General features: G+C 37.1%; 1 protein-coding gene across 5 annotated transcripts in view; it reads left to right on the top strand.

Moving 5' to 3' along the window:
- EXOC1 (exocyst complex component 1) overlaps positions 1–12,559 on the top strand; it is a 42,106-nt gene extending 29,547 nt beyond the window's left edge. For 3 of the 5 annotated variants that reach the window (XM_009642442.2, XM_035897750.1, XM_035897751.1), the window contains 9 exons: positions 1,172–1,216; positions 2,369–2,532; positions 4,338–4,448; positions 4,893–4,969; positions 5,515–5,743; positions 6,890–7,073; positions 9,204–9,403; positions 10,892–11,086; positions 11,890–12,559. In XM_009642442.2, coding sequence (XP_009640737.1) covers positions 1,172–1,216; positions 2,369–2,532; positions 4,338–4,448; positions 4,893–4,969; positions 5,515–5,743; positions 6,890–7,073; positions 9,204–9,403; positions 10,892–11,086; positions 11,890–12,042 — 1,358 coding nt within the window. In that variant the 3' untranslated portion in view covers positions 12,043–12,559. The remainder of the gene's footprint in view (positions 1–1,171; positions 1,217–2,368; positions 2,533–4,337; positions 4,449–4,892; positions 4,970–5,514; positions 5,744–6,889; positions 7,074–9,203; positions 9,404–10,891; positions 11,087–11,889) is intronic. The other 2 variants (XM_009642444.2, XM_035897752.1) reach the window with 1 other exon arrangement.
- Positions 12,560–13,349: the final 790 nt, after the last annotated feature.

Genomic DNA, 13,349 nt, shown 5'->3' with positions numbered 1-13,349 from the left:
AGAAGTTACTGTGGCTCCCAGATTGTCCAGGGCCTGATCTTTGCCTGTAGCTCTTCACATTCTGTAATACAGTCCCATGCGTTTGGAAATTGAGGATGATGAAGTGGGACGAATGCATGACAGATGAGTATGCCAAATATATCAGGCCTAAACTTTTTTATTCAAAACCTGCCAAAATCCCCAAGATCTAAACCCTAGGCTGGAATTAAATTCAAGTTTGATATTATAATTGTCAGTAGTGTTGCCTACTTGAGAACATCTGGTATTTAAGACATGTTTGTGGCATTTAGAAGTATTTACTCATTCTATTACAGTAGGTTCTGCTTGCCTGCTCCATTCTGGGGGGCTTGTAGCATCCATCCTCATCAAGATCTTCTTAATACCACATACTGCTTCTAGTGTATGTATGCAAATGCCTTTTACTGGTTAGGGATTCTCTATTTGCTACAAATGCCCATTTACTCTAAATTTCATATTGAAGTCCACTTTCCTCAAGTGTTTTATTCCACAAAAACCAGGAAAAATAAAAAAAACCCCACCTTGTAAATTTTTTTTACTATATATTTATTGTTTTTATCCCCTCCGAATTTGCAGTCATCAATTTTTGGTGTGGCATTAATACAAACGATGTGTTCTCTATGTAAACATCCCGATTTGCAAACAGAAAAGGTTAGCCAGTCTTACTGTCAATATGAATGATTTTGCAGTATTGGTGTGTTTTTCTTAAATTGAAGAGGTGGACAATATCTCTGACTCAGTACAAAATTACATAAATACATTTTAATTCCTTCACATCTATTATTGATATGATGATTGATCTTGGAAACTGAGTCTTTTGTAATATTAATTCTGACAAATATAACCCTCATTTAATGGACTTCTGAATTTGGGAGAACTTGAATACATGTTACCAAAAATGTTCTTTGAACACACTGTATAAGAAAAAGTAAATTTAGTACCTGAAACTTACTGTTTTCCACGTAGCTTAGATACTGAATTTCTAGAATAGTACCTCTCCAACTAAACGTGTTTGCAATGTAGTTACTTGCTGCTTATAGTTCTCTGCATGTTTCTTTCCAGTTAGAGCTTAACTTGCATCTTGTGCATGGTTTGTGCAAACTGCATTTTAACTTGTCTTTGTCTTTGATGCTTGCAACCTAATCCATCCCAGCTACACTGCCTCGAAAAGAAAGTGCTGTCAAACAGGAAACTGAGAGTGAGTATATAACTAGTTGCATTAGTTGGTATTGTCAATGCATGTGTGTCAATGTAAAGATGTAGTACTGCATCATGGAAAATCTACCTAACACTGAAGCACTCCATTCAGAGTGAAATAAGCATTAACAGAACCATTGGTTTTTTGCAAGGCAAAAATTAAGCGTGGCTAAAATGGCCCAACATAGAAATTGAGAAGGTTTGCAGGTAAAGGCAGTATCTTTTGGTTTTCCCATGCTACCAGTTGACCTAAAAAATATGTTTGTGCCTGTGAGCTTGTTGTAGTCTTCCAACTCTTCCAGTAGGTTGAGGTAACAACTCCTATTACAACTATAGAGTTTGTCTTGTTTGTGTCCCTAGACTAGGTATCAACATAGCAGTTACATGACACTTGCAAGATTGCTTTTAAGTTTTTTTGTGGATGAGATGTGAGAAGTTTACACGGGGGACAAATATTGATGATTTCTTGGTCTTTTTTTTTACTAGCTTTCTCCATCCTACTCAAACATTTCTGAAAATGTGGGGGAAAAAATAAAAAGATATGCTTCTCACCTAAGAGAAGGCCCCACAATATCAGGAAGAAATGTCTGAATGTTAATTATTATCAAAAGGAGAGGGGGGCATTACCAGTAGAGTTACTGTGGGATTGTAGGTCCAGCAAAATAGCTGAAGCAAACTATATAGAGAAAAGGATGTTAACAGCAGAAAGATAAAGTTTGAGATGAAAAAATGCCTGTATGTGTATAAAGCTTTTTAATTTTTTTCCCTCTTATGGATTAATTCTTCTGCTTGTGGCAGCCTTTGCCCAAAGTATATTCACAAAGATCATGACTGGTCTTTGCTTCCAAGCTTTCAAGGAGAATATCTATCCCAGTGTTCTATTTCACGGTTTTGTTCCTTTCATACCTATACCTGTACTTTACAGTGAGGGCTTTAGCTACATTGTACTTTGAAACTTGCTGAAGTATTTCCTTGTAATGAGAAAAGAGTGTGTTCATAGCAAAAGCATTTGTAGCTTAGACAAAATTGAGTTGTTTGATTTTTAATGTAGGACTACTAGCAACTCTTGATCTTGTATGTTCTGTAAAGAACCTGTTCTTGAGTATTTTATTCTGCCTTTGCTTCCCTTCTTCATAGTGTCTTTATTTCACAGGTCTTCATGGAAGTTCTGGAAAATTGACTGGGTCTACTTCTAGCCTAAATAAACTCTCTGTTCAGAGTTCGGGAAACCGTAGGTCTCAGTCATCCTCACTGTTGGATATGGGAAACATGTCTGCCTCTGACCTCGATGTGGCTGACAGAACAAAATTTGATAAGGTAAAGCCAAACTGTTGCATAGGATTCCTGCTTAGATTTGTATTAGAAGCGTCTTGCATATCCTTCTTGTATAGTTTAAATATCTGTAGTTTAAATCTTAAAACATGCCAATTTCAAAATGTGTATGCACCGCACATCTAATAAAGGCAGTTTCTAAGAAATATTTAGATCAGAGTATTATTCTCTGATTATAAGGTTCCATCTAGTTCCTTTATACACTTAGTGTGATCTGTAAAGAATATCAAGCATAAAAAATGCTTTATTAAGTTTAGGCCCACTATGCATTTTTAAGCAAATAGGAATTTAACTGATGGACTCTTCAACTGATGTTTTTTTTATCAATGTGAGAAATGTGGGTTTTTTCCTCAATTTCTTCATGTGTTCTGTTACTTTTTGCCAATACGTAAGCAAAAGTGAAAGATAAGAAGCATAATCTTCTTTTAGCCAGGACTTGAGCATGGCCCTAAAATTTTATTTATACTAGTTTCACGTCAAAGTTAGGTTTTCAGCTTTAGCCAGGGGTACTAAGTTATTATTAGCGTCCTCAGGATCTGTCTATAAACCTGCTGTCCTCAGCATCTGTTTTCGGGTTTGTTTGGTGGGTTTTGATTTGTTTTGGGTGTTTTTTTTGTTGTTTTTGTTGTGGGTTTTTTTTTTCCCCTGCCCCGAAACCTTAAAGGTGACAGTACTCCTTACTTCTTGTGGCATTAACTCTTAAGTACTGTGGAGGGAAAAGGAGCTGTTATTGGAGTGAGACATGAAAGTAATTTTCTTGTTCTCTATTGAATTATTTGATGAAGATAAGCATTTTTCTTCTGACTTCTTCAAATCCTTGCTCAGTCTTTTTCCAGAAGGAAGCATTATATGCCTGAAACAGTTATTGCACACCTGCAGCAGCAACTTGTCTAGAATTAAAATGATAGCTCTTAAAAACTATTTTACACAAGTATAGTGCTAACTCCAACTTCTGACTTTATCTCGCACCCACTGGGGACATGTGAGTGTGACTACTGTATACACAAGTTGTTAGCTATTGTGCTGACCTAGTAGGTTTGTTCAATCAGTTTTTTTCCTAGGGGAATCTTCAGAAGTGTGGATTTACTGTGTGGCTAGATTGGTTTCATTTATGTAAATTATTGCATGTCTTAATCCTTAAATACTTGTGGAGAAAATTCTGTGTTGTGTAAAGATGACAGATTAGAAGTGTGTCTAACATCTGTCTTACAAACTACTGAAATTGTATTAATAAAATTAAATTATTTTAATGAACTATTTCCAAAATAGTGTTTCATTTCAGGTTAAAAATCATGATGAATACTTCAATTTCAGTACAAAACCCACTGTTGGTTTCTGTAGCAGCTATGTAGAAACTTTTTCTACAGAGCAGTTATCTTCTATGTACGCAGTTTACCTGTTTTTCTTCCCTGAGGCTTTTAATTTTGTTATCTTCCTCTCAGCAAGCCAGGTGGAAAAGAGGGTGGCAGAACCCATGACTTACTACTAAAATGTGAATGTTTTCATTATAGCACAAAAGTTCTTCCTCAGGCTGTGACTAGAAAGCTTCTAGTTGTGGGGAAAAAAATGGATTGTTCTGTTCCTTCCCAGTGTTATATGGACGAGAAGGGACTATGTTAAAGATGCAGGTATCACTTTTAAAGATATTATTACAAGCTGTTTCCATTTTGACTAAGTAGAAAGGAGCCTTCTAAAGCTTACTGAAGATAGAAAGTATAAATGCCTATGCAAGATTTAGTACTACTGTTCATAGTATTTGGTGTGTTGATAAAATATTTGGCTTTCTTTAGATTTTCGAGCAAGTATTAAGTGAACTAGAGCCTCTGTGTCTGGCAGAACAGGACTTCATTAGTAAATTTTTCAAACTACAGCAACATCAGAGCATCTCAGGAACAACAACGGTATGGCTCTTAATTCTCTCACTGAAGTAAAAAATATTGAACAGGCCTCATAAGAGACATGTTTAAAAGATAACTTCTGAATTTATCTGGCAGTTATATCCAGGTGATCAATAATTTGGTTTTCTCCATTAGCTGGTGGAATCTTTATTCTTGGCTGACCACTACAAAATGTATTAAAGGAGGACTGACATGTTTCTTTTGCCATGGCTGTGTTTCCTCATAAGATTACAATAAACAGTTCATCATGCTATGTAGGAAGGCAATGGGGAATAATTGAATAGTAGTGTATTCTGGGGAACATGACCAGAAAACTACCAGCACCTTGCAAGCCACTGTATTTGCTACTTTGAGTTTAAAAAAAATAAAAAAAAAATTTATAATTATGTTGGTTTTGTCAGGAGACAAGCTTTCAGCTTCCTATATATACATTCCTTGTTCTTGCAGAATGAAGCAGAGGAAATGGATGGAGGAACTTTATCTCGTTCATACACTTCTGGTGTTCCACAAACAATATCATCTGAGTATGTGCTGCTGTTGTATATTTATTGATTCTTAAGCCTACATGTGAACTTATTTGGCATACAATACTTTTTTCTCTGTAATCAGAAATTGTTCCCTTTTCGTGAAAATGAATAGAGAACTCTTACTTTGTACCTAGACACTGAACGTGTCAGTAAATATAAAAATTTTTGTATATAAGATGGATGTTTCTGTCTATAATAGTATAAAAAAAGATGTTTAGTTCTCTAATAGTTTGCAAAGTGAAACTAGGTGCTATAATATGTAAAATATGCTTTCGAACATATGCTTAGCAAAGTTATGAATGTGTGTGACAGCTTCCACACAGAAAATACTTTTGGGAATATTTTATACCTATGACTATTGATTTTTACTGTGTGGCGTTGGCATTTCTTCCCTTAGCAGCATTCTGAAAATCATGAGATTTGTTGAATGCAAATGAGACTATTATACCAAATAAATTTATCCTAACAATGTTATCAAAGAACATGTGAAATAGCCTAGTAAACTGTCAGAGTAATATTTTTATTTTATGCATTTTTAATAGGAAGGACATGATCCGACAAATGATGACAAAAATATTCCGTTGTATTGAACCTGAGCTGAATAATCTTATAGCACTGGGGGACAAGATCGATAGCTTTAATTCCCTTTATATGTTAGTTAAGATGAGTCATCATGTATGGACAGCACAAAATGTGGACCCAGCTTCCTTTCTCAGCACAACACTTGGAAACGTTTTGGTGACTGTCAAAAGGAACTTTGATAAATGCATTGTAAGTTCTTCAGTTATTCTGAATAAGCTAACTATAATGCAGGAAGTCCACTCCTACCCAGTTTGATTTTGCATTTCTTTACAGTTAAATTGTTGCTTTTAATTTGAACTGAAAATGGGTAACTTTATTACTCTTCTACTGGCCAAAGCTTAAAAAAAAGATAAACTAATTGGTGGTTGTGTTTCTTTTTCCTCTCCATTCCAGTTTTCTTCAATAATTAGCTGTTTGTAAGAAATGCGACCCCTCTTTCACTGCTGTCAGCTAGTTGACATTTTTAGTTGTTTGTTTAAACTTGTACTCTTACTGATATTACTGAAGTCAGTCAAGTAAACTATAGCTCTCTGCCTTTTTTACATACTTTTCCTCTTTAAGTGTAATATACCAAATAGACGTCTCTTCCATGTGTTCCGTTATTTCTGTCTTGTATGTAACAAAAACTTGGTTTAGATAAAATGGCAAATCTTTTGGCAGCAGGAGAAGCAGCTTCTGCTGTCAGAAACTTGCTTTTGCTAATACAATATGACCATTATATGAAATAATGGCAAGTTTAGTGAAGACATAGTTGTGGTATGACTTCTTTTAAATTGTCATAAATGTAATTTGACTCTAGGCCAATATAATAATAAGACTGACCGTTCTTGATCAGTTTAATGCTTAAAATATTTTGAAGCTGATTTTGGGGGGGGAGGGGATTATACTCAGAAATAAAATTTCAGTAGAAGATTAAAGAAATTTCTGGTAGCAAAAGGAATTGTTAGCTTGGCTGAATCAGAAAAGCAAAGTTCCTTGTTAGATTATAGAATGGAAATTGTTAATTCCTTGTGATGGATAAGTTTGGGGTTGTTTTTTTTCCCCCCCTTTTTTTTTCCTCCTTAATACTAAGAAGGTAAACAAGGGAGAATAAAAGCTGGAAGATTTACTTGGCCATCTTCCTTTTTTCTTTCCAATTATTTTATTTCTTAACAAATTTTTAAGGGTAGAAAGGGAGGAAGACCAAGATATATTAATTGAAAGATAAAATTATTTCCATGTTTGAATAAATGTCAGTTTTTCAGTACGTCTGCGTTTTTCTTTTCTTTTACTAGTTGTTACACGGTCTGGAGCCATATATTAGAAGCTAACATCTCTTCTTGTTTTAAATTTAAGAGTAATCAAATGAAGCAGATGGATGAAGTAAAAATCTCAAAGAAGAGTAAAGTTGGGATCCTTCCATTTGTTGCTGAATTTGAAGAGTTTGCAGCCCTCGCTGAATCAATTTTCAAAAATGCAGAACGACGAGGAGATCTAGATAAAGCCTACATAAAACTTATTCGAGCTGTTTTTGTCAGTGGTAGGTCTTCTGAGGTTGTAATAGTTACTGAAATGATTGTTTCCTCCTATTTATTTGTAATTTTGCTCCAATTAATAGATTTTTTTTTTTTTTTAAAAAAAACTCCGTTGGAAGCCACATGATTGGTATTGTGCTGAAATTTTGGTTATCTCTGTTATTGGTAGGAGACCAAGTGTAAACCTTTTGATTGTAATACAGTTTTTAAGAGCAAACTGTAGATACTTCCCTTTGTACGTACCTGTAAAGTAACTTTCAGTTATGACAAAGGGATGTGGTTAACTCTGGAGGGAGAGAGGAGATGGCAGCAACAGGACACACTCAGTCTGAAGTGGCTTCCTGTCTTTTCTCCCCCAGTGTAGCTTAAATGAGAAGATTAATCTGGACGGTATCCCTGGCATTTGGCCCTAATGCTGTTTATCTTCACAGCCCTGTATAAAATAAATCACTTGAGTTCTGGCTAGGAATTTGACTCTTTCTTGGTAGAGTACGTCCTTTGTGTCCTAGCCTGACACTGCAGAATGTTTCTCTAGTCCTCCCTATTTTCCCAGCTATAGTTTGGAAAAAGAGCAGCAACACCCTTGTTCTACTGGTTTTATTTAACGTTTAAAAAAAAAAGTGGGAAGGATATGCATGTCAATGAACTCTGGAAAAACTGTCCTTCCCTTTTAAAATGGGGGGACACAGATGGACGGACCTCTCTGCTGATCTACCTGCAAACTTTCAAACAGCTCCTTGTTTCCCAACCACTAAGGCTTGCCTCTTTTTTTAGGGGAATATTGAGCAAGAGGAGACAGTAGAGTCAATAAAGCTAGTTTGAGGCAATTATAGCATAGTGGTTCTGAACATATTAGGAAACTGTAGGAGATATTACTTCATAGTACAGTAGACCAAGAGTCCGTATGTAGTCAGCAGGAGTGTCCCAAGGACAGTAGGTTTTGGAAAGGTTTTTTGATTGCACCCAACTTTTCTGTCCTTAAGAATTTACTGTTCAAGTGATAAAACTAAGCAAACGCCAACAGACAAGCAAAACCATACAATGATAAAATAACTTGTGTAGGAAGAATTTAGAGAAGCATGTTTTAAAAGGGGTTCAAAATTATGCCAGTCAAACACCAAAGAAGAAACAAAATCTGTTTCAGGCAAGTACAGAGCAAACTTAAAGAACAAAGAATTATGATGGGGGAGGATAAGGCATAGAAGTAAAGAATGACAAAACAAAGTCGAAAATTATGTACAAAATTGGTGCAAGCGCTATGTTCAATGCAGTAGGATATTTAATTTACAAGTAATGTTTGAAACAGGCCAGAAAGATGTAGTATTTCAGGTAGAACTGGGGGTGGGGGGGAGGGATGACACAGATTTAGAAAATTAAAGAAGGGAAGAACAAAATTGGCAGTAGCAGACTTTTTCCTAGTTGGCAATTTGGTGTTGACTGAAATGAATCTGTGGTCTTTATTGATACTCTTGTGCCCAGGATCACTTTCACAGTGGGCATCCTGGTAGTATCAGCAAAATGATTAATGGATGAATGGGAATAGAGACTTAATTGCACTCTTTGTTCAAGCCACCATCTTTCAGCCTGCTTTTAGGCACAATAAGGGAGTGATACGTAGAATTCCTTTTGCCTGCCCTATTTTTGGGGGTTTTTTTGGGGGGGGGGCATGAAAGTAAGAGATTTATGTGCAGGATTATCCATTTTTATTATTAAATTTGGGGATTGACAGTAACTCTGATCACAAAACTAATAAGCTAGGCAAAAACTGAGAGACTGGGAAGTACATTTTTAAAAAGCCACCACCTTACTGAAGCTAGCAAAGAGGGGAGTGAGACTTTTTTTATATAGTTCTGTCATGTGAAACTTATTAGGGAGAATGAAAACATGCTTGTAAGCCTCCACAGAAGGTGGGTTGTTTGTCACTTATGTAAATGACCATATGTAGTCACTATTTTGTATCTTTTTGTAAGTGACTTTTTTGGCATACACATTTCATGGTCTTAGAGCCTGTACATATCTGTTACTGCTTATGTTACAAAATTCCTTTTCTGACAGTATTACAGTTATCAGTTATTTTTTTCTGAATTTGATTGTCCTTTTGGTATTTTAAGTATTTTGCTTCCTTTTTCTTTCAGTTGAGAAAGTAGCTAATGAAAGCCAGAAAACACCCAGAGATGTGGTCATGATGGAGAACTTCCATCATATTTTTGCAACACTTTCCCGTTTGAAAATTTCTTGTCTTGAGGCTGAGAAAAAAGAAGCCAAACAGAAATACAGTGATCATCTTCAGTCTTACGTAATTTACTCACTCGGACAGCCTCTCGAGAAATTAAATGTAAGTATATTTGAGTCTATGTACATTTAAACGGTACAGAGTGGTCTTTCTCAAGTGCTTAGTTTACACTGTCTGATCTCTTTATCACTGCATCTATCGTAATCTCTATTTTATTACTTTAGACTCAGGCATGCCTGGCAAGAGTACTCTACTCATGAGGTTAACAGTCTTGGATGAAAACCCCCAAATTTTTCAAGGCAATGAATAGTACTGACTACACATCAGTTGTGTCTTAAGCAAATGGTTTTGAGGAAGGAAAAAGTGAGGGGAAAAGTAATCAGGATATTTGGGATAAATCTCTACACCTCAACTGCAGAGAAAACTACTGTAGTTTTGGACTGTTCAATAATAAGAAAAGTTTTAGGGAAGTCCTGTATGTCCAAAGTTGGAACTGTTAAACTGAATGCTAACTTAGGTTTGTACTCAGTTCTGCCCACTGAATGTTTCCCACTGTTCATTGCTTTATCCATAAGTGGGATTTCAGCCATTCATTTTCTGAAGAGTCTAAGATGTATTCTCTTTTTGAAAATGAAAATGCTTTATCACTGCTTCCCACTTGTTGTGGGCTGACTCTGGCCAGCACCTAAGCTGCCACATAACTGACTGCTTGCTCACTCTCCCCTCCCCAAGCAGGACAGGGAAGAGAATAGGAAGAGCAAAAGTGAGAAAACTTGGGGGAGGAGATAAAGACAGTTTAATCGGCGAAGGGAGGGGGGGAGAGGGGAGAAAAAAAAAAAAGCGATGCAAAGGCAGTCACTCACTACCTCTCACAAGCAGAATGATGCCTGGCCAGTTTCTGAGAAACAGTCACCTTGAAGACAAACATCACCCCTGCTCCCTCCTCTAACCCTAATTTTTATAGCTGAGCATGATGTTACAAGCTGTGGGAATATCCTTTGGCGAGGTCTGACCTGTGCAGCAATAACCAAAACAATGGTGTGTTATCAGCCCTATCTTAGGCACAAATCCAAAACACACCACCATATGGGCTGCTATAAAGTTAACTCTGTGTGGCTCTACATGCATGTTCATAGGCATAGTTCCCTCGATTTTTATTATGTTGAGCCAACTGGTGTGGGAGAGGGCAATTATGGACAAATACTGCTGTTGTGTAATTATGGTTTAAGTAGAGAAATTCCTGTTCAGGTGCTTACTCAGTTTATCCAAAAGATCCAGTACTTTCCCAGGCTATGGCCTTATTAACTGAGATGTTTCAGGCTGATTCAGTATTAGTTATAAGGTTGGGAAGAAAAACTTGATTGCTTCTAGAAATGATTGATTTCAGTTTTACGCTAGTACTTATGGAGTGCTCTAGTGTTGGGCTGTGCTTTAATGTTTATGGCTGAGCACTGCCTTCAGGTACAATTAAAAACCAAAAATGGGGTGAATACACAACGGTCGTGAAGCAGAATCAAGACTTAACTATGCATACACTTGTCAAGTTAATTACTTTAGATTTGTGATAATCATTAATGCTGTTATTGTTAGCATTTTTTTGAAGGTGTTGAAGCTCGTGTGGCACAAGGTATACGAGAAGAGGAAGTAAGCTATCAACTGGCTTTTAATAAACAAGAGCTTCGTAAAGTTATAAAGGAATATCCGGGTAAGGAAGTGAAGAAGGGATTGGATAATCTCTACAAGAAGGTAGATAAACATCTCTGTGAAGAAGAAAACTTGCTTCAGGTAAACTAAACCATGGCTGAAAAACCTTGTAATGTTTACACAGAGGCTTTTGTTATTGCTTTTGCATATGTATTCTGTGAGAAGTGCGTAGCTTCAGCATAACTCTGAAAACCATGAATTTTGAGCGGAGTTTTTTTTATAATCCTGCTTTGATTCTATTTGTTTGTAACATTGATTTGAGCTGTCGTAGTAGAGTTCAGAAAGAAGCTTCCTTTTATGATTTCCTAGGTGTCCATTAATGGGTGATCTCTGTTTTGCAAAACCTACTGGAAGTAGGGAGCGCCAGATTTCAATGAACGGTTAACCTGATATGAAATTTAGCTGGTACACTATAGCAGAATATACTTTCAATTATATCTTTTCTGATAGTTTTAAAAGTTTTTTTTTCTTATACACTGTAAACTTTCTCACTGGAGTAAATGATAAGTAGATTTCGAGAGTTGAGCATGTATTAACAGCTTTTTAAAGTCTGAAATGTGAATTAGCAGCACCATTCTGGTTCAGGGTTTTTTCTTTGAAGACAAAAGCAATACCTCTTTTAGGGCATCTTCCTCTTCTTCCCTATTTTCTGCTTTGCAGATTTGGTAGGAGTCATGTAAACATTAAAGATCTTTAAACTTAATAGGTAAAGAACTTACTACTTTTTTTTTTTTAATGTACCAACTCAGTTTACTCAACTTTGTTAGCACGCCTTAGTTTAAAAATGACACCTGAACTGAGAATCAATTAATGAGCCAATGTTTTGTAGTTCACTTAGTGTACTGTGCCCGTTGACATTTCCTGAAGTTCGCTCTCTTTGGCAGGTTGTGTGGCATTCCATGCAAGATGAGTTTATACGGCAATACAAGCACTTTGAAGGGCTGATAGCTCGCTGCTATCCTGGATCAGGAATTACTATGGAATTCACTATACAGGATATTTTAGACTACTGCTCCAGCATTGCACAGTCTCACTGAGTTCTAAAAAGGGAAGGTTTGGTGCCTGCGTGTAAGGGAACCAAACACTAAAAATGCCGTTTGTTTTTAAAAGGTGGGTTTCCATGTGTATGTGTAGTTAACTGCCATATATTTCAAGTTACACTCCTGCTTTAGACGTCCTTCAGGGCAAAATGAAACCTTCGGGGATTTGTTGCTCTTCTACTGGGTTGAAGTACTGTTTGGAAGCACTAACTCCGCGAAACACTTCGGATGTAGTTTTTCCCTTCCCCTAATGTTCAGAGAAGTTTATTTATAATCCCCTCTCTTGCTGAAAGCAGTAAGCACTACCTTCATAGTACACAAAAAGGATACTACTGTTTTCACTAATATTTTGCATCTTGGAAATTATGTAAGCATTAAAGACTATCAGATCTTTTCCCTTCCTTGTTCTGGAAAGTATGGATGTGGAGCTTTATGCAGTGGGAATACTGAATTCATGTTCTGAGACATAGTGTGGCTGTAATTCTTAATTAAACTGTGTTGATTGTATTCTTTATGGAGTGTTATTTCAGAAAGGTGAAATTGATGTAGAATTGCTCTATTTCTCAGTGCACATCTTTAGTAAGTATGATGTAGCGTCATTATACTCCCACCTCATGTAACCCCTTCCTCCTGGAACTTCAGCTGCCTCATCTTTCTGTGCAGCTTGAGGGAATTGCTAAGTTGGATGGAGCTGGGTTCTATGTAGAACAGGAACAGGCACAATAAAGGTAAAGATGCAGACAGAGGTAAGATTTTGGTTTTTGAGATGCAGATGCAAGAATAAAAACCAAAAACCAGTAGTACAAGAATGTTGCAAAACTCAAAAGGAAGAACTAACCTGCTAGATGGCAACTTGGCAACATTGAGCGTTAAAATCCTAGTTGGCTTTTGTTTACTAACGAAATACTTGATCCAAGTTGTATATAACCTACTTGCAGCGTCTATGACAAAGCGACAAAAGGTAGCCAGAGCAACACCAAGGGGAGGGAAGGGTTACACTTAGCAGAAATTCCCTTTGAACGTGTACAGACGGCTCGTAAGAGAGGACTGCCTGTCACTTCACGTCAGCCACATTGCTCCCTGAAGTCTGGCCACAGCAGCTGTGCAACAGGCAGCTCCGCTACAGGCGGTACATGCAAATAAGCCCCTGACAGAACAGCTCTCCCTCCGCCTTGGCTGCAGCCCGACCTCAGCTGTCACCACGGGACAGCTCCTCCCGTCAGCCCGGGATCCAGCCTGGTGACGGAGCTGCTGACGCAGCACTGGAGCTCGGCCATGTCCCTCCGCTCTTAGCCCGGCTCGGC

Source organism: Egretta garzetta, unplaced genomic scaffold (assembly GCF_000687185.1).
Source record: "Egretta garzetta isolate BGI_Z169 unplaced genomic scaffold, ASM68718v1 scaffold46, whole genome shotgun sequence".
NCBI lineage: Eukaryota > Metazoa > Chordata > Aves > Pelecaniformes > Ardeidae > Egretta > Egretta garzetta.
The sequence above is the reverse complement of the archived record's forward strand: the minus strand, read 5'-3'. Positions and strand labels throughout refer to the sequence as shown.